Source organism: Lytechinus variegatus, chromosome 9, assembly GCF_018143015.1.
Source record: "Lytechinus variegatus isolate NC3 chromosome 9, Lvar_3.0, whole genome shotgun sequence".
NCBI classification, from domain to species: Eukaryota; Metazoa; Echinodermata; class Echinoidea; order Temnopleuroida; family Toxopneustidae; genus Lytechinus; species Lytechinus variegatus.
The window spans coordinates 4,081,252-4,100,812 of record NC_054748.1 but is presented as its reverse complement, the minus strand read 5'-3'; the positions used below and the strand labels follow the sequence as shown (position 1 = coordinate 4,100,812).

The 19,561-nt window shown below is 37.1% G+C and overlaps 1 protein-coding gene across 1 annotated transcript in view; it reads left to right on the top strand.

Annotated features, from left to right (window-relative positions):
* The window catches only part of LOC121421143 (doublecortin domain-containing protein 1-like), a 53,583-nt gene that overhangs the window by 11,266 nt on the left and 22,756 nt on the right, over positions 1-19,561 (top strand). The window contains exons 6-23 of the mRNA XM_041615798.1: positions 35-134; positions 1,232-1,331; positions 1,855-1,948; positions 2,602-2,700; positions 4,801-4,946; positions 6,104-6,193; positions 7,095-7,181; positions 8,231-8,332; positions 8,933-9,104; positions 10,187-10,316; positions 11,085-11,232; positions 11,652-11,753; positions 12,419-12,558; positions 15,870-15,930; positions 16,318-16,595; positions 16,954-17,186; positions 18,073-18,158; positions 19,084-19,224. Coding sequence (XP_041471732.1) covers positions 35-134; positions 1,232-1,331; positions 1,855-1,948; positions 2,602-2,700; positions 4,801-4,946; positions 6,104-6,193; positions 7,095-7,181; positions 8,231-8,332; positions 8,933-9,104; positions 10,187-10,316; positions 11,085-11,232; positions 11,652-11,753; positions 12,419-12,558; positions 15,870-15,930; positions 16,318-16,595; positions 16,954-17,186; positions 18,073-18,158; positions 19,084-19,224 — 2,309 coding nt within the window. The remainder of the gene's footprint in view (positions 1-34; positions 135-1,231; positions 1,332-1,854; positions 1,949-2,601; positions 2,701-4,800; positions 4,947-6,103; positions 6,194-7,094; positions 7,182-8,230; positions 8,333-8,932; positions 9,105-10,186; positions 10,317-11,084; positions 11,233-11,651; positions 11,754-12,418; positions 12,559-15,869; positions 15,931-16,317; positions 16,596-16,953; positions 17,187-18,072; positions 18,159-19,083; positions 19,225-19,561) is intronic.

Below are 19,561 nucleotides of genomic sequence, written 5' to 3'. Positions count from 1 at the left end.
TGATAATCATAATAATATTCTCTTTCTTTGTCAGGTATTGTGAAGAAGAACATGCATGCTGCCTGGACACTGGATGGTGTTGTTCTACCAAGCAATAAAAAGAAAACTAAAACTACACTCTCAAAGAGAATGAGGTAAGTTAATACTGCCTATCCCAAAAGAAATTGGGATGTTCCATGAAGCATCTTGTCAATGATTTTCACTGACCTTTGTTGTTCTGAGCCAATCAGATGCAAGGATTTTAGTAGCTTATAACAGTTAACCGGGAAAATCACTGGTTATATTTTTTCATGAAATGCTCCCAGTGTTTGTCATAAAAAAAAACTCTTTATCTTAATGAACAATTTTATAAGAAACAGCTGGTGTATGGCAAGCTATGTATGTTTATTATTTTTAGTGGCAACCGTATTACAAAAACAAATGAATTGTAGTTAATATACACATTACATATTCAACAAAGAGGCAAATCATTTTGGTTTGGATTTGAAAGCAGACGTTTGAAAAGCCTGAAATGCAACCCTATTCGTGAGAAACTTTGTGCTTCAAAAGATATGAGAGTTCACTTTCACAGCTGGTATGTGTCAAGCTATGTATGTTTATTATTTTCAGTGGCAAAGACTGAAAGGAGAAACCTCGACTACCATTCTCACATATAGTTATGCACATTACATATTAAGTAAAGTGGCAAATCATATTGGTTCGGATTTGAAAGCAGACGTTTGAAAAGCCCGAAATGCAACCCTATTCATGAGAAATTATTTTTTTTTAAATTGGCTTTAAAGTCATATGAGCGTCCACTTTCAAGGGGGTGGATTAAACAAAATCCCAGGTCCGTGCCTGCACTCCCCAAGCAAGCTGACACCTACATGTATCTGAATTGAATGGCCCGGCCGTATTCTGAAGTTGGGTTTAATTTAAAGTCTGGTTTTAAGTTGTGGCTTAACTATGGAAAGCCATTAGTGGCATAAATTTATAGCAGTATAATTTCATTGTTCAGGGTGTATCAGCTCATTTTTTTTAAAAACAATTCTTAACTATTTCTGAAGGATAAAGAGATTGCTTTCTTCGCCATTCGCGATTTAGGAAAGAGCACAGTAGACATTAGAAACATACAAAGTAAGGAAAATGTTGACATTTTTTGGCTTTCCATAATTTTAGCACAGAATTAGACCATGGTCTAAATTAAACCTGACTTCAGAATACGGGCTAATTCCAACATTTTAATTTGCAGAAACATGTTATCATCTGGGATGCGTCGTGTGATGGTGTTCATCAACGGTGATGCAGCGGAGTCTCAGGAGGTGGTGGCTAATCTAGAACAGTTTAACCAGGTTGGTGTAACATTTATCTTCAAACCAATATATGACCCAACACCCTTAACCAATTTAGTTATGTGGTATGCAGAAAATAGACATTAGAAAATCAGCTTTGAAAGAGTAATTTTTCTCTATACCTAAAGGAAATTAAGTTGTACAATTGTTTTTTTTTTCAGTACAATACAATAGTGTCCTTCGACACCATTTTTTTTTGGGGGGGTGGGGTTCTCCAATTAGACAGTGTACACATCTCACCCTAAGCCGCCAGGAATCCAAAATATATCATTTCAAACCCATTTTGCTTTTGAAAATTCACATGAGAATTATGAGCTGTCGCGACTTCCTGTCCATGGTCTAGGAGACTGCTTTCAGATGATACACCAAAATTCTAAAATACAGCTTTTCTGACCTGTCTTCAGTTTTCGTTGATTTTCGAATTTTCAAAATTCTACAGTTTGTTTTCAGAATTGAACAGTTTTAGACTTTCTGTAATGCACTCTATTTTTTGTTTCTATTTTTTTTTATTATTTGTTTCTAGTTTTTGGACTCATGTACATCAAAGTTAAACCTCAACAGTCCTGCCAGATTTATATATACATGGGATGGACAGAAATTAGAGGATCTTAGTGATTGTAAGTATATCATTGGTGTTGTTTTCAAGTGTAGTGTTAGTTGTTGGCTGAGGTGTCAGTGCTGATGTTAGTGTTTAGAGCATGAATCCTCTAAGTGTGAGCATGAACAGTCCTGCTGAAACATAAAATATCTAATCTCTATTAACTTCCCAAGATCAATTTTGAACTGCTTTCATTTGATATAACGTTTCTAATTCAGATTTTGTTTTGTTTTGTTCTGTCTTTTACTATTTAGAATTGGTAAGCCTTATCCGAGTTTTCAGCCAATCAGGGAAATCAGGAAAAATTATTTTGCTTTTTTCAGTCACACAAAAACTGGGAATTTGATAAGAATGTCTCAGATCAGAGAATGTTCAAAAAGCCAAAAGTGCAAAATTTGACATGTCGGTGTTTTCTCCTGTAAATAATTTACCAAAACAACACAGATAATGTGTGAAGTGAAAATGAGTTTGAATAATCATCAAGGGAGTGTTTCTTTTTAGGTATATCATGATAGACAAGTCAGGAACTTTGTTTTCTTGAAATCTAGGGGTTTCCAGCATATTTAGGAGATCATGAAATGCGGCTCATCACGAATCATTGATTGCCTTTTCAGAAGATGAGTTAGCCTTATGTCTAACCTGTTATGTATTTTTCCCTCCATTACTTTGCAGTACCCAGACTAGATACTTGCCTTCAGAGTAGCACCACACCAATCTACGGACCGGTTTGGGTCTCCAAGGGGGAGAGGTTCAGTGCTTTAGGAGCTAAAAGTAAGGACTCGGACAGAGGATGGCCTTTATTCTAAACTGTTTAACTTGAACTCAGTCTAACATTGTGGTTTAAAGGAGAATGAAATCTTTGGAACAAGATAGCTTGTGTGAAAACTGAAAAATCAAAGAAACAGATCAACGAAAGTTTGAACAAAATCAGACAAACAATGAGAAAGTTATGAGCATTTGAATATTGCGATCACTAATGCTATGGAGATCCTCAAATTGGCAATGTGACAAAGATGTGTGATGTCACCTGTGAGCAACTCTCCCCATTACTGTAGTATATATTTCACTTAAATTTCCTCTTTTATCACATCTATCAGTAGATCATGTGTTCTTTCTGTAGGAGGGCATGTAATACAGATTTTTAAAGAATACATCATGGATAAAGAGTTTGTATCACCATAAGACAAAGCAAAAAGAGACATTTTGGGGGTATTTTATAGTCCATCAAAAGTAAAGTTGTTTACATGTGACATCACACATCCTTGTCGCATTGCCAATGTGAGGATCTCCATAGCATTAATGATTGCAATATTCAAATGCTCATAACTTTCTCATTAGTTGTCCGATTTTTCTCAAACTTTCTTTGTCCTTATTCTTTGATTTTTCTGTTTCGACACAAGCCTGATTGTTCCAAAGGTTTCATTCTCCTTTTACTATGGATAGGCAAATGTCACACGTCTTCAACATTATGAACATGTACATAAAGTCTGCAATAGTAAGTGTTTTGAAACCATCTTTGTGAATTTTGGAGAATGTTATCTGGAAACAGTTCCCAGGCATGATATTCTCCCGATTTAAATCAGAATTCTGATTTTTTTTTCATTTTATTTTTGTATTTATTTTTTTATTCTTTTTTACGTGAAATCCTTTGCCCAAGAACATTCTCAAGCTGATTTTACTGCTTGTTTAAGTCAAAATGATAAAAATACTATGCAAGAGCTTGTAACGCCGACGGGGCGCCTCGGACTTCGGCGGCGACTGAGCAATCCTTTGCTATTTTTCATGATTTTTTTGTCAGAGGCGAATATCATACTTAAGTTCCCAATCCCTGTAGATAACACTTTCTAGGCACGCTAATGTTGCTACTTATGACTAACAAATCAAGCTTTCTCAGAGCTTTCCTTTGATACACAAGTGACAGAATGTGTTTTGGCAATTCAATAAAATAACCTTTTTTTTGTAAAGTATCTTTCCCTATTTTCCTTACCTTTCCTTCACTTAATGATATCCTTCACTTAAAGGGGAAGTTCACCTTGAAGAAAACTTTGTTTCAAAAAAAGCAGAAAAAATAGTAAAAAATTTCAGAGAAGGTTTGAGGAAAATCCGTTAAAGAGTAAGAAAGTTATTAGAGTTCAAAGTTTTGCATTTGTGACGTCATAAACGAGCAGCTGCCCCATGTGTTATGTGACATAAAATGCATGAATTTCAAATTTTGCATGGTTCCTGATGAATAAAATTCATGATCGGGTGTGAAATGATTTGTCTATTGATATACTAAAGGTACAGCGAAAACCATTATCAATTTTCTGAGAAAATGACATTTCATTGATTTTTTACCATTTGCTATGTAGGAATGCTGCTCGCATATGACGTCACAAATCAAATAATTGAAATTCTAATAACTTTTTAATTATTTGATGAATTTTTCTCAAACCTTCTGCAATATTTTTTATTATTTTTTCTGCTATTTATACAATAAAGTTTTTGTCAGGGTGAACTTCCCCTTTAATGATATCTTTTGGGATATATTTACTATTTTAGAAAATTACACTTTTTTATGTTTGTTTTTATGTGGGTGCGTTGTGGTCTAGTGGTTCTGACTTTCGCCTTTGAAACAGAGGGTTGTGGGTTCAAATCATAGCCATGGCATATTTTCCTTCAGCAAGAAATTTATCCATACTGTGCTGCACTCGACCCAGGTGAGGTGAATGGGTACCCGGCAGGAGTAATTCCTTGCATGCACTGAGCGCCGATGATGGTTGCTCGAGCTAAAGCCAGGGTAATAATAGCAGTGCTTTGTATCCTTTGTATCAAAAAGGGCTTGATAAATCCAGCTTTTATTATTATTTTTTTTTTTTCTTTTTTTTTTAGCTTTCCTAACTGAGATAGTGAAGATCTGTAAGCAGCAGACCAAGATGAACAAGACACGTCTGGGAGAGCTCAGGCAAGGCCGACAAGCAGCGGAGGACAGGGGCAATGCAGGGGAGGTGGTGGTCATGGATAAGGAAATTACACAGGTAGACATTCCTTCCTTCAACCAAAACTTGAAAAACTGCCCGTGTAAAGTTTTTGCAACCACTCTATACTGAATTGAAATAAATCTCAATCACTTGGTTTAATGAAAAATATCAAACAGGCAGCTCGCAGGCCGGAAATGTTCAGTTTACAAGCAAAAAATTCAACAGAGATAGACAATGGTAAGAGATAAATCAGAAGTTGAATTAACATTGATAAAATGCCAAATGCAATTGATAGAAATAATAAATTGATTTTTACTAATATGTTTGAAATCAAAATACAGAAACAACAAATAGGACTAAATGAACAACAATGTAAAAAGGAGAAAATGAGTGGTTAATTTAAAGCAAAGGTCAAGTGATTGAAATTTAAATACAGTAAATCTGTTTGTAGATAAATACAGAATAAACATTTGTAATGCAATTATGTTGCCAATGAACAAAATTCCTGTTTTCCAAAATAATTCATATTGCCATTGACAATGTACTTTGTGGTTAGAATATTAATCTTTCCAGTTGATTATGTTGCCTTCATAATGTAAACCAAACTTTGCTTTCAAGTACTAGTTTGCTGATTAAAGCAGATACAAACCAATAGCGCCATCTCAAGTCCTCAACTACTAAAACCTGGCCAGTTTCCTGAGCCATAATGCTAGTGTAGTCTGGTAATATAGACCCACTTGAATGATAACATGCTAATTAACTACTCAATATACATTGATACCGCAATAATTATGTTACCAAGTTGCAAACCAATTACTTTTCCTCTCAAAACATTTTAGTTTCTTTAGTTTAGTATTTAGTTTATTTTAAGCTATGTATTTACTGTATAACACACAGTCAATGAGAGACCATGCAGAGTACACTCCCCCTTTGAAATTGTCATTCTCTGCATAGGTTGAGTCCCTGATAGAAGATTTCCATGAAGCTCTCAAAACATTTTAGTTTCTCTATACAAATACAATTATAGGTCAATTTATTCTCTGTAGTATTAGTTAGAGATCTGAAAACCTATAGCGCATAGGGACATGCTATGCTATGTGTGATGCGCTATAAAAGAATTGAGCATTATTTATTATTATTATATTTTAGGCTGTGTATTTATAACACACAGTCAATGAAAGACCATGCACATAAAATTGTCATTCTCTGCATAGGTTGAGTCTCTGATAGAAGATTTCCATGAAGCGAGGAGTAAAGTGGATGATATCCTGGATTCAATCAGTGATAAAGCTGCCATGGAGATGGTGAGTGTCTATCAGGACCCAGTTTCATGAAGATAGCCTTGTAATTAATGATAATAATAATAATAATTTAGGACTTGTATAGTGCACATATCCACCTTGCTAGGTGCTCAAGGCACTCCATATTACCCCGGCTAAGCTAGTCTACCGATACTAGTGCGCACAGCTTTTTGAGGAATTATTTCCTGCCGGTGCCCATTTAGCTCACCTGGGTCGAGTGCAGGGTCAAGAAGCTGCAAGAAAACAAAGCTTTGGCTAGGATTTGAACCTACAACCCTCTGTTTGAAAGGTGAGAGTCAGAACCACTTGACCATGACGCACCCAGAACTCGTGGTTTTTGCCATAATGGCAAAGTTGCAATAGTTGGAACTCTTTATGGAATGGCCCCCTTGTGAGGTTTATTTGATATTTATTTTTTTTTTAGTATTATCAGCTCTTCATAAGCAAAGATTTACTCCCCCCCCCCCTTTCCCAATGTTTTGTTTGGGGTTTTTTTTTTAATAATCTAATCTGATAATGCTTCTGTTGATGTACCGAATATGTATCAGTACCTGGTTTCATTAAATGCAAGTTACAAAGTGTTATCAGCTTCTCAATAAACCAAAACCGAGTCTCTCGTTCCCCTTCCGCGAAGTAAAGTATTAAAAATTGGTTCAGTCGGTGATAAAGCTTCATTAGAGATTAAGAGTATATCAGAACCCTTTTCCATGAAAGATGTTATTAATTTTGAGTTACACAGTGTTGTCAGCTTCTCAAAAGCAAAGATTTAGCCTCCGCTTTCCCGTTCCCCAAATAAAAAAAGAAATAGTAATGATCAGTGATAAAGATGCTTTAGATTTTTTTTAAACTGTACCTATGAAGTTCCAGATTTGCAAAATGTTCTTTGTTGTGGTTATTTTTATAGGAGGAAGGTCATACGTTCAAATCCAAGCACATGAAAGAACTAGACTCCTCACACAGGCTGGTAGGACAACAAGGAATCAGACTCAAGGTAAGTTATGTGTACAATTATTGCTCAAATCACTGGACACAAGTCTAACATGCATGTTGTTTGACTAATTTGCAGCGTATGTTGTGAACATTTAACCCTAAATAGACTGGGCTATTTCGACGCCTAAGAAGACTGGGGGGGGGGGGGGCTGATTAAAGTAAAAAGTCAGCGAGCGACGTGGTAAAAAAAATTTGCGTGGCAGATTTATCGCGAAAAATGTTGAGGGGGGCTGAATCAGCCCCCCCCCCCCCCCCCCCCCCGTCTTTTTAGGGTTAAGACAGATATTAAAGGTGAAAGAAAGTAACTGCAGGAAAATTATTTCATGACAAAGCTTTTAAAATTAATGTTAATTACCACAATATTATCAAAGTTCTAGATCTGGATCATTGAAATTAACTCATCTATGTAAAGTCAAGAAGTCTTAGCTGAAAAATGATTATTCTAATGATAACTAACACAAAAAGGCATATGTGGGACATATTAATATTGCTTGGAAAAATACCTAACATTTTGTGGAATTCCATGCTTATTTTGCTCATTTCTCAGCAATTACACACCTTTTCCCCCGAGCCAATTGGCAAATATTCATTATTACTTATACAGTCATGCATATGCTTGAGCAGTCATATTATTGGATTTCTGTTCGAACTCATTTTCAGGATGTTACCAAAAGTGGTTTTTATCTTTAAGGGTGGTAATTTATTCAACACAAACACTAAAAGTGTACTCATTTTTTACTCAAAACTTATGGTGTTATATGTACATGTTAAGTCTAGATCACAGTGACATGTTTTCTTCTTAATACCCTTCTGAAGTCCTCGTTAGCGGGATTACTTTTAGTTGAACATAACCTTGGCTCATATAATTTGGTGTGCTTCTGAGGTCTGAACGTCAAAGGTGAATTGACCAATAACTCCATTTTCCGTGTAACAGGCGGGCATATTGTGTGTTCACCTTAGCGGCACTCTTGTTTCTTATCACAAAGACCTTTGTTGTTAATTTATTTGACATAAGCACCTGATGTTTAATTGTTGTTTTTTTTATCCTAGGTGTATGAGAATGGCAGAAATGATGGGGAAGAGACTGTATTCTTCAATATGAAGGAGGCTTCTAAAGGAGTTCAAGGAGAACAAAACCTCCTCATGCAAAGGGTAAGTTAAATCTGAAAGCAGGAATATACCTGTACTAAAAGATACACCATTGTGACTTGTATGTCAAGCACGATAGCTCGGTCGGTAGAGCGGGGGTTTCGGATTCCGGTGACTCAGGTTCGATTCCCAAGTGGTGCGTTAGTGCCCTTTGGTAAGGCAGTTGTCCTCATTACCAGGCCCCTCTGAGAGGACCTTACGCCGTTGGTCCCCTGGTTTATTGCTCACAGGCATTCATGCTTTCTTAGCAGTCAGGTAAAAAACCTTGGTATAACATGTTACTGTCTCTTGCAAATGAGGCAGAGCCACTATTTACTTTTTTATCATTGATTCGTTCCCTGTAAAAAGAAATAAGATTAAAATAAATGAAAGGTAAAGGTATCATTAGCAAATACCTTGTACGTTGTGTGCATTTTTCCCAAAGTCCTCCCGCAGAAAGGATTACTCGGGGCTTTTGGAGGGCATAATTGCCTGTCATGATAATGTCTTCAAGCAGGGTGTGGTATTGTCTAGAGGTGTATATGATGGTTGGCCTATGATTAATATGTTTAGACTACAATCCAGTCCCACCTACTTACTTTCTTGTACTCCTCTCCCACACAGCTCCTTGATACCATAACCCGTTGGGTGAGACCGGAGCAGAATACGACAGCTCTCAGCACCATCGTCACCAAGATCTTCAATAACAAGGGCAAGGAGATCACCAATGTCTATGATCTGAAGAACGATCAGAAGGTCTGGCTGTCATTCGGAGAGCCATACAGAGACCCTCATGGTAAGAGAGTTCCTTCATGAAATTTTTATTTTTGTCAGTACCAGTGGCCACTGACAAATTAGCTTGCGTCAATTTTTTCTGGAGAATAATTCAGATTTAGAAATAAAATTTTGAATTAAATATTTGAAACATAGAGTGATTTTGACATTGTGAAATGCCGATATGTTTTGATTATAGGGTTCAGGAAGCTTTTATGAATCCTGCTATTTTTTTTCCCCAACTTAAATGCATTTTGGCCAGAAACATGTTTCTGCTTGGGAAATAAACAAACATTTTTCCCCTTATTTGTACTTGGATTTCTTCCACCCTTTGGGGTTTTCGAGAAAAAGCAAGGTCGGTTGTCTGGCTATGTAATGAGTTATAGCCCATGTTAAGCATGTTAGAAATGCGTTTGGAAATGGTATTGGAAATGTTTTTCCCTAACTGATGTTGACAAACACAGCCATTTTGGACTGACCTTTCATAAACTCAATCAGTCAATACTGTATTCAATTCTCCATGTATGATGATATAGAAAATGTTAGCAGTGTAGATGGTAATGATTGAGCTGGTAAAGAAGAGGAGGAGGATTAGGATGATGATGATGGTGGTGGAGGTGGTGGTGGTGGTGGTGGTGGTGATGATGATGATGTTGATGATGTTGATCATGATGATGGTGATGATGATGATGATGATGATGATGATGATGATGGTGATGATAATTAGGTAATGGAGGATGTTTATGATAATCACAAGGAGGAGGAGAAGGAGGAAGAGAAAATGATGATAGTGATTTTGATGATGCTGCTGCTGATGATGGTGGTGGTGGTGGCGGTGGTGGTGGTGGTGATGGTAATGGTGATGATGATGGTGATGATGATGATGATGATGATGATGATGATGATGGTGGTGATAGTAATTAGGTAATGGAGGATGTTTATGATAATCACGAGCAGGAGGAAGAGAAAATGATGATAGTGATTTTGATGATGATGATGCTGCTGCTGATGATGATTGTGATGATGATGATAGTGATGTTGCTGATGATGGTGGTAGTTGTGATGATACTTGTTAATCAAAATCATATTTTATCTTCCCCTCAGTATACTGTCTTCAGCTGACCTTAGATAAAGCGATAGGATACAAGGATTACTCCCAGGCGTATGGAGAACCTCAGAGGGTGGTCGTGAGGGAGCCACTTCTTGCTGACCAGATACCGGAAGGAGGAGAAAGGTACGTAAAGAATCCTGACCATGGTCCCCGTTTCATAAAGACTTGTTACATAGAAGTAAATGTACGGTTTCTATAACGTGTTTACTATCAGCCAATCATATTGATGGATTTCAGTAGTTTTTAACAAATTTGTTATTAAAACAGGTTTTATGAAATGGGCCCCAGGGGCAGATCGAGGATTTACAGCAGGGTGGGGGGCACTTTGAAGAGAAAAAAATAAGAAACCAAACAGTAAATGAATTACTGAAAAGATTATCACCACTTACAGGAAGCATTTTCGCAAACAAAGTCTTGTTACAAGCTAAGATGTAATTGGGTACAGAGTGGAGGTTTGATGCCCTCTTACCTGACCCTTCCATCAACTTCTTAAGGAGAGCAAAGTCCTTTGAAAGTGCTTGTCATTTTTCCAGTTCATTACTACATATAATATGAACACACACGTCCTGAAACTGTTTTGTTGTTGATGATTTGAAATTAGAATAGAAGTTAGAGGTTTTTGATTTATAGGATTGTAGGAATGCTTTTCATTGTGTTTTTCGTTATTTAATCTTGGGGCCGAACTAATTGCATTTCGTGGGAAATTGATTAATTAAGTTCACTTGAATTCTGTCCTCTTGTGGATTTCTGATAGATTTGTCAGTTTTCTGTATCACGTTGAGCGTTTTTTTAGAGAGGTGAAAAACCCATCCTCCATAGTACCAAAACTAACACCAGACTTAATATTGTGCATTCACTTGACCTTTAAACTCTGACATTTGACCCATGCAGACACACATCCTGGATGATCCGTGACATGTACCCTGAGGAGGCGTTCCAGGAAATCAACGAAGACACACCCCTGGAGTTGAGGGAGAAGGTCAAAGAAGACATGAAAGTTCATGACCTTCACCCCGATGCACACTTCCTACAACATGAGGTGAGAGGCTGAAATTTTGAAGTGTGTTGTGTGATGATGATGAGGATGATGAATATGATGATGATGACGACGAGGAGGGGTAGGAGGATGAATATGACAATCATAACACTAAACCATAATGATGATTATGATGATGATGAGGAATATGATAATCATAACACTGACAATAATGATGATGATGATGGTGATGATGATGATGATTTTATGACTATGATGATGGTAATGATGATTATGATGATGGTAGTTATGAAAATGATGCTGAAAGTGGTGGTAGTGATGTGGTGATAGCAATGATGACCATTAAATTTACATGGCATAACTGTTTAAAAGAAATACTTTTAGTCTGTTATTTATGAACACCCTATAGTAGAGTCATTACAAATTTAAAACGCCAATCATGTGTAACCTTTCTTTTTCAGGATGATGAAAGTTTAATGTTATATCCTGAGGTGTCCGTGGCTGAGAAACAAAAATCCTCTAAAGTCTGGCCTGTCAGGGCTCAGTCCTGGTGCATCAATAAAGTAAGTTGACTTCTTCAGCTGCTCCTTTTCCTCCTCTGCTTCCCCCCTTCTCATCATTCTTATCTTCTTCCTCCTTCTCTCCCTCTTCTTATCCTTTCTACCTTTTTTCTTCTCTTTCCCCCATCATTCTCCTCCTACCCTCCTCCTTCTCCTCTTTCTACTTGTCATTTTCATCCTTCCCTTCAACAATCTCCTTTTTTATGAAAGATATGCAGTTCAAGCAATGAATTATAACTTTTTCTTTCCTAACTTGGTACATGTATTTCGATCTCAAACCGAGGCCCTGATCAAAGTCAATTTGAAATTTTAACAGTTCTAATAATGAACTGTAGCTTTTCTCTCTAACCTGGGTCAATAACACAAAGATTAGCGATCAATCACTAAATAATTTGACCAACCAATATCAATGTTACACACGGATTAGGTTTAAAATATTGAGTGACCAATCGGTGAGGTTCTTTCATATTGCAATTCATCGCAAACCTTTGTGTTACGGAGCCCTGGGGAGTGTTTCATCAACATTTTTGCCCGACAAGTTGTCAGATCTGACATCTTTCTCTGACTCTGATTAGCTGTCGGATAAAATGGGACTTGTCGGATAAAACGTCTGACAAGTCCTTTCATGAAACACGCCCCTGGTATCTTGATTCTATCTCCAATCCTAGGATGGTGTTATCTACAGCAAGTCACACCCAAAGTTAGCTCTCACCCTGATGTTGAACCGTGGCCCTGAGTGGGAGATTGATGTCAAGTTCCCAGGGAGTTCCAATGAGACTTATGGGATACCTGTATGTCTCCTTGAGAGGTAAGCATGGAGGGTAATTCTCATTGAGCGGCTGTTGTTTCCGAAAGTAGGGAATCTTGCTATGTCGGTTTCTGAATCGCATAGTTGCTGTGCATCAGCTGAATGGGAGTTAGTGAAACCATTATGTCATGGTGAACTACATGGTGGGAGAAAATAGGAACATACCAGGGCCCAGTCTTACAAAGAGTTGCGATTGATCCCATCAGTCGCAACTATGGACGGCCAGCAACATCAACATGTATTATGCATGTTTGGTCAAAATATTTTCCAACTATGATGCATATTTTATGCATTCATCATTTTCTTGAAATTTACTGTACTTCTCTTTGTTTACAAAGGACATTGTTCAAATATCCTGGAGAGAAAAATTATGACACTGATGGATTTCCATAGAGTAACTCTTTGTAAGTCGGGGCCCAGAACTTCCCATTGCAGTATTACTTTGCTGATTTCTCCCTCATTCTGCTTCTAAAGGTCTGGAGTAAAACATTTATTGAAATCTCACATTTTATCTTAGTTTGTGATTGGAATGTATAATTACTAAGTGAACTTACCCGTTCGGATTAATATGCATTTTTTTTACCATAAATCGTGCACAGGTGAATCTGCCCAGGTCATATCTTTGGACTTCACCCAACAAATAGTTGCAATTGATCCTCATCAAACAGAAATTGGTTTGATCTTAACTTCCCATCTCTTGAATACATGTACACATTTAGATCAATTGTGTTGGGTTTTTGTCTCACCTGCGAAGCAGAGTGAGACTATAGGCGCCGCTTTTCCGACAGCGGCGGCGGCGTCAACATCAAATCTTAACCTGAGGTTAAGTTTTTGAAATGACATCATAACTTAGAAAGTATATGGACCTAGTTCATGAAACTTGGCCATAAGGTTAATCAAGTATTACTGAACATCCTATTAAAGTTTCATGTCACATGACCAAGGTCAAAGGTCATTTAGGGTCAATGAACTTTGGCCGAATTGGGGATATCTGTTGAATTCCTATCATAACTTTGAAAGTTTATGGATCTGATTCATGAAACTTGGACATAATAGTAATCAAGCATCACTGAATATTTTGTGCAAGTTTCAGGTCTCATGATTAAGGTCAAAGGTCATTTAGGGTCAATGAACTTTGGCCAAATCGGGGGTATCTGTTGAATTACCATCATAACTTTGAAAGTTTATTAGTCTAGTTCATTAAACTTGGACATATGAGTAATCAAATATCACTGAACATCCTGTGCGCGTTTCAGGTCACATGACCAAGGTCAAAGGTCAATGAACTTTGGCCGAAGTGGGTGTATCAGTTGAATTACCATCAAAACTTTAAAAGTTTATGGATCTGATTCATGAAACTTGTACATAAGAGTAATCAAGTATCACTGAACATCCTGTGCGAGTTTCAGGTCACATGATCAAGGTCAAAGGTCATGTAAGGTCAATGAACTTTGGCCATGTTGGGGTTTTTTGTTATATAACCATCATATCTCTGTAAGTTTATTGGTCTAGTGGACATAAGAGTAACCATGTATCACTGAACATCTTGTGCGAGTTAGAGTAGTATTCAAAGTCAGCACTGCTGCTATATTGAACCGCGTGATGCAGGTGAGACGGCCAGAGGCATTCCACTTGTTTACCTAAATTATACAAATCTTTGTAAGATGAGGCCCAGGTATCTGTTTGATCGAGGCAATACAAGAGTTATGCATTCCAGAATGTGTGCTTAAAATTTCTTTGACATTAGGGAGTTACATGTATGTGATTTATTATGGAGTTATGTATAAGGGAGTTAATGTGATGTATAAGAGAGTTATGTGATGTATAAGGGAGTTATTTGATGTATAAGGGAGTTATTTGATGTATAAGGGAGTTATGTGATGTATAAGGGAGTTATTTGATGTATAAGGGAGTTATTTGATGTATAAGGCAGTTATTTGATGTATAAGGGAGTTATTTGATGTATAAGGGAGTTATATGATGTATAAGGGAGTTATTTGATGTATAAGGGAGTTATGTGATGTATTAGGGAGTTATGTGATGTATTAGGGAGTTATGTGATGTATAAGGGAGTTATTTGATGTATAAGGAGTTATGTGATGTATAAGGGAGTTATGTGATGTATTAGGGAGTTATGTGATGTATTAGGGAGTTGTTTGATGTATAAGGGAGTTATTTGATGTATAAGGCAGTTATTTGATGTATAAGGGAGTTATTTGATGTATAAGGGAGTTATATGATGTATAAGGGAGTTATTTGATGTATAAGGGAGTTCTGTGATGTATAAGGGAGTTATGTGATGTATTAGGGAGTTATGTGATGTATTAGGGAGTTATGTGATGTATAAGGGAGTTATTTGATGTATAAGGGAGTTATGTGATGTATTAGGGAGTTATGTGATGTATAAGGGAGTTATGTGATGTATAAGGGAGTTATGTGATGTATAAGGGAGTTATGTGATGTATTAGGGAGTTATGTGATGTATTAGGGAGTTATGTGATGTATAAGGGAGTTATTTGATGTATAAGGGAGTTATTTGATGTATAAGGGAGTTATATGATGTATAAGGGAGTTATTTGATGTATAAGGGAGTTATTTGATGTATAAGGGAGTTATATGATGTATAAGGGAGTTATATGATGTATAAGGGAGTTATGTGATGTATAAGGGAGTTATGTGATGTATTAGGGAGTTATGTGATGTATTAGGGAGTTATGTGATGTATAAGGGAGTTATTTGATGTATAAGGGAGTTATGTGATGTATTAGGGAGTTATGTGATGTATAAGGGAGTTATGTGATGTATAAGGGAGTTATGTGATGTATAAGGGGGTTATGTGATGTATTAGGGAGTTATGTGATGTATTAGGGAGTTATGTGATGTATAAGGGAGTTATTTGATGTATAAGGGAGTTATTTGATGTATAAGGGAGTTATATGATGTATAAGGGAGTTATTTGATGTATAAGGGAGTTATTTGATGTATAAGGGAGTTATATGATGTATAAGGGAGTTATATGATGTATAAGGGAGTTATTTGATGTATAAGGGAGTTATGTGATGTATTAGGGAGTTATGTGATGTATTAGGGAGTTATGTGATGTATAAGGGAGTTATTTGATGTATAAGGGAGTTATGTGATGTATTAGGGAGTTATGTGATGTATAAGGGAGTTATGTGATGTATAAGGGAGTTATGTGATGTATAAGGGAGTTACCGGGCATGTGATCTATTAGGGAGTTATGCGCTGTATGAATGGCCAACATGCATGCATGTGTTAAGTGTAACTGATTTTCTTTTCTCTTGTTACAGAGAGGACCGTATGGATGGCCAGCAGTGGGTTTTCCTAAATGACGGAAGAATAGCAAACTGGGTAAATACACTAGCATCCTAAAAAAAATCACTCTGCACCTTGATGTACCACATAAGTTGATTTTTATATTTTAAAGGACAAGTCCACCCCAACAAAAACTTGATTTGAATAAAAAGAGAAAAATTCAACAAGCATAACACTGAAAATTTAATCAAATCGGATGTAAAAAAAGAAAGTTATGGCATTTTAAAGTTTCGCTTCATTTCACAAAACAGTTATATGCACATCTCAGTAGGTATGCAAATGAGGGAACTGATGACATCACTCACTCACTATTAACGTTGGATCAAATACTGAATATATTTCCTCATCACCAATTACTGTTTTATGCGGTCAACGGGATGCTACATACATCCAGATCATAAACATAATTTTTCTTAATTCCAGGCAAATCAAAGTCTGCTGCTGACCTTTGTTGAAGCGCCCTCTAGTGATGACCAGCAGGGAATGGAGATGACGTTATCAGGAGGGGGAGGAGGGGGCAATGAGGGAATCTCAGCCAGTGATTGGCTAGGAGATAACAGCCAAACTAACCAATGGGAGGACGGATACGGGGCGGAGCAGGAGGAAGGTGACCCGCCCAAGCCGGGGTTCAAAGGTCACAAGTTTGTACTCCTGGGTATGGAGAGGCTATCTGATAAACATAGATGGGCGAAGGCACAGAGGTAGGTCATTATCATATTACAAATGATGCACAGGCTAGAGTGGGTCTGTAATAACTGGGTGCACAAGTTCACTTTGGCATGGTTTAAGCTCGAGAGTTGATGACTTAATGTAATTCCACTTAATGGCAATTATTTGTGAAAACAAACATAAACAAGCAAGAACCAAAATAAAAGTCATTTATCCGTAATTGTGCAACTGTATTGTTGTTTTATTGTTTCATTGTGTATGGAGTGGAGACAGGAGAACCTGTCAACCTGGTGTCAACAAACTCTATTATTATATCGTCTTACTTCTTTTATTCTATCTTTGTATCATTTTCTCCTTGTATCATCGTGTCTTTGTATGGTATCATTGTAGATGGGCCTTGAAGCAGGAGAACCTGGATCGCCCCAGAGAATGGCGTCACAACGACCTGATGTCAACGAACCCTATGTGGAACAAGTTAGCCTACTCCTGGCCCGTCGATTGGCGAGGAGACATTAATAAGAACTTTGATTGGCCGATGGAAGGTTACTTCATCGCCTATGCCCCGCCCATTAGGACTAAAAGCTCCGTGGGTGCTCTGGAAGATACCAACGAGGAGTACAGAAGTGAGTTTGGGGGGGAGTTTTGCTTTCTATGTAGTCCCACGTCATGATATTCATGGGTTTATTTCCAATTTGTCTAATGCCAATTCTTCCAATTGCCAACTCGTCTACTATCATTTCGTCTAACATCGGTTCGTCCTCTATCCACATGGTCTAAATACCAATTCGTCCACTCACCATTTCGTCTAATAACCAGTTGGTCCAATTGCCATTTAGTCCATATATCATTTGGTCTAATTGGACTAAGTGTTAATTGTGCAAAATGAATGAAAATTAAATGAACATTAAACCAACTTGTTATGAGACAAAATGGTCATAGACAAAATGGTGATTAGACAAATTGATGATTGGAACAAATTGTTATTGGACCGAATGGTTGTTGGACGAAATGTTGATGGACGGTATGGCATTAGACTAAATTAAGTTAGACAGTGTGGCGAGTTGACGTGTTGGCACAAAATGGTCATAGACAAAATAGTGATTAGCCCAAATGCTTATTGAACCAAATGGTTGTTAGATGAAATGTTCGTGGACGGAATGGCATTAGACTGAATGAAGGTAGACCGTGTGGTGAGTAGACAAGTTGGCAGTAGACGAATTGGCAATTCATGTACTTGGTTGCTCGCAGCTGACAAATGCCACAAGAAAAATTATTTGATACTTCCAACCTCCTTTGCCTTGTTCACATGATAACAAATAACCATTTGAGGGATTAGATTTCTTTGAAAAGGTAATCTTAACATAATTTATACTGTGGCGTAAGTTAACCCAGTGTTCAGAAAATGCATCTCTCTGCTTGAAGAGATTTATAACAAATATATCATAATGTTTCCACTTTGTTAAAAGTGGGAAAAAAATAATCTTAAGAAATTACTTCCTCTCTTCACAGCTGTTCCCTTGAGACTAAGAGTGATGAAGAATGGAGAGAAAGATCTCAATAGGATGGCATATGTAGTGGGCCCAGATCTCACTAATGTAAGTAGCCTTGTGATTGGCTCAGAAGACATAGATGTGACATACTTGTGAATCACTATCCAATCAGAATCGAGCTTATACATTGCTATTGGTTCTCCAAAAGATGTCATATTGGCTCCAGATCTCACTAAAATAGACTTGAGAATGGCTTAGGAGACAGTGGCCCGTATTCTGAAGTCGGGTTTAACATAAACTCAGGTTTAAAGTTGTGGTTTAAGTATGGATAGCCAATTGTTACATAAATCACTAACAGTTGAGATATCATATTTCAGCTCATTTGGCTCTCAAATCATTCATAATTATCTAGGAAGTATAAAAAGACGATTGTCTTCACCATGGATGAATCACGAAAGAGCACAGCAAACATAAGAAACATACAACTTAATAAACATTTTGACACTTTTGGCTTCTTATGATATTAGCACAGAGCACAGAGGTCTCAGTTAAACCTGACTTCAGAATAAGGGCCAGTGTGTGCATGTCGGTCATTGTCCATGACTGTTTGGATCGCAAGATGATGGCACTTGTAGTGGGTTCAGATCTAATTAAAGTAGCCTTTTGATTGGCTTAGGAGGCATAGATACATGTATCATGTTCAGGTCAAACATTACCCAATCAGAGTTGAGTTTATATGTACAGGAGGAATTTATTCCTTGAAACGCAGCTGCACTGCTAAAGCCAGGGTAATTATGCTGCATATACTGTAGAGCGCTTAGAGACTTCTGACAAAGTAAGTATTAAGCGCTATATAAGCAAGTATAATTATTATTATTACATACTATTTGAATGTGAACAAGAATGTCTTTATGATATTTTATTGTGATACTGCTGATTGTTAATTTTAAGAAGTCATAATTACACAAACTTGGGGAAAAGGGATTAAAGGAATTATTTTATTGTGATAATTTTTTCATGTTTCCTCAAGATGATGAAGGATTTGAATCGAACAGCTCAAAATGGAAAGCGACCTCACAGGCATCGGCGGTCAGGATCGAAGAATAAGGAAGATATTGCGGCTAAGATAAAGTCAAAGAAAGTGAATCTCAAGCAACTTGAGTTTCAACTGGTAAGAATGATTCAAAGTGGTGATATGTTGATGTGCTGCTGGTGGTTGTGACGTTGATGATGATGATGATGATGATGATGATGATGATGATGATGATGATGATGATGATGATGATGATGATGATGATGATGATGATGATGATGATGATGATGGTGGTGATGATGATGATGATGATGATGATGATGATGATGATGATGATGATGATAATGATGATGATGATGATTACAATTATTATAATGTCGATGATAATTAGGTAATGGAGGGTGATAGTGATGAGGAGGCAGAAAGAAGAGGATGATGAAAATGCTTTTGATGAAGATGATTATGGTTGTGGGAG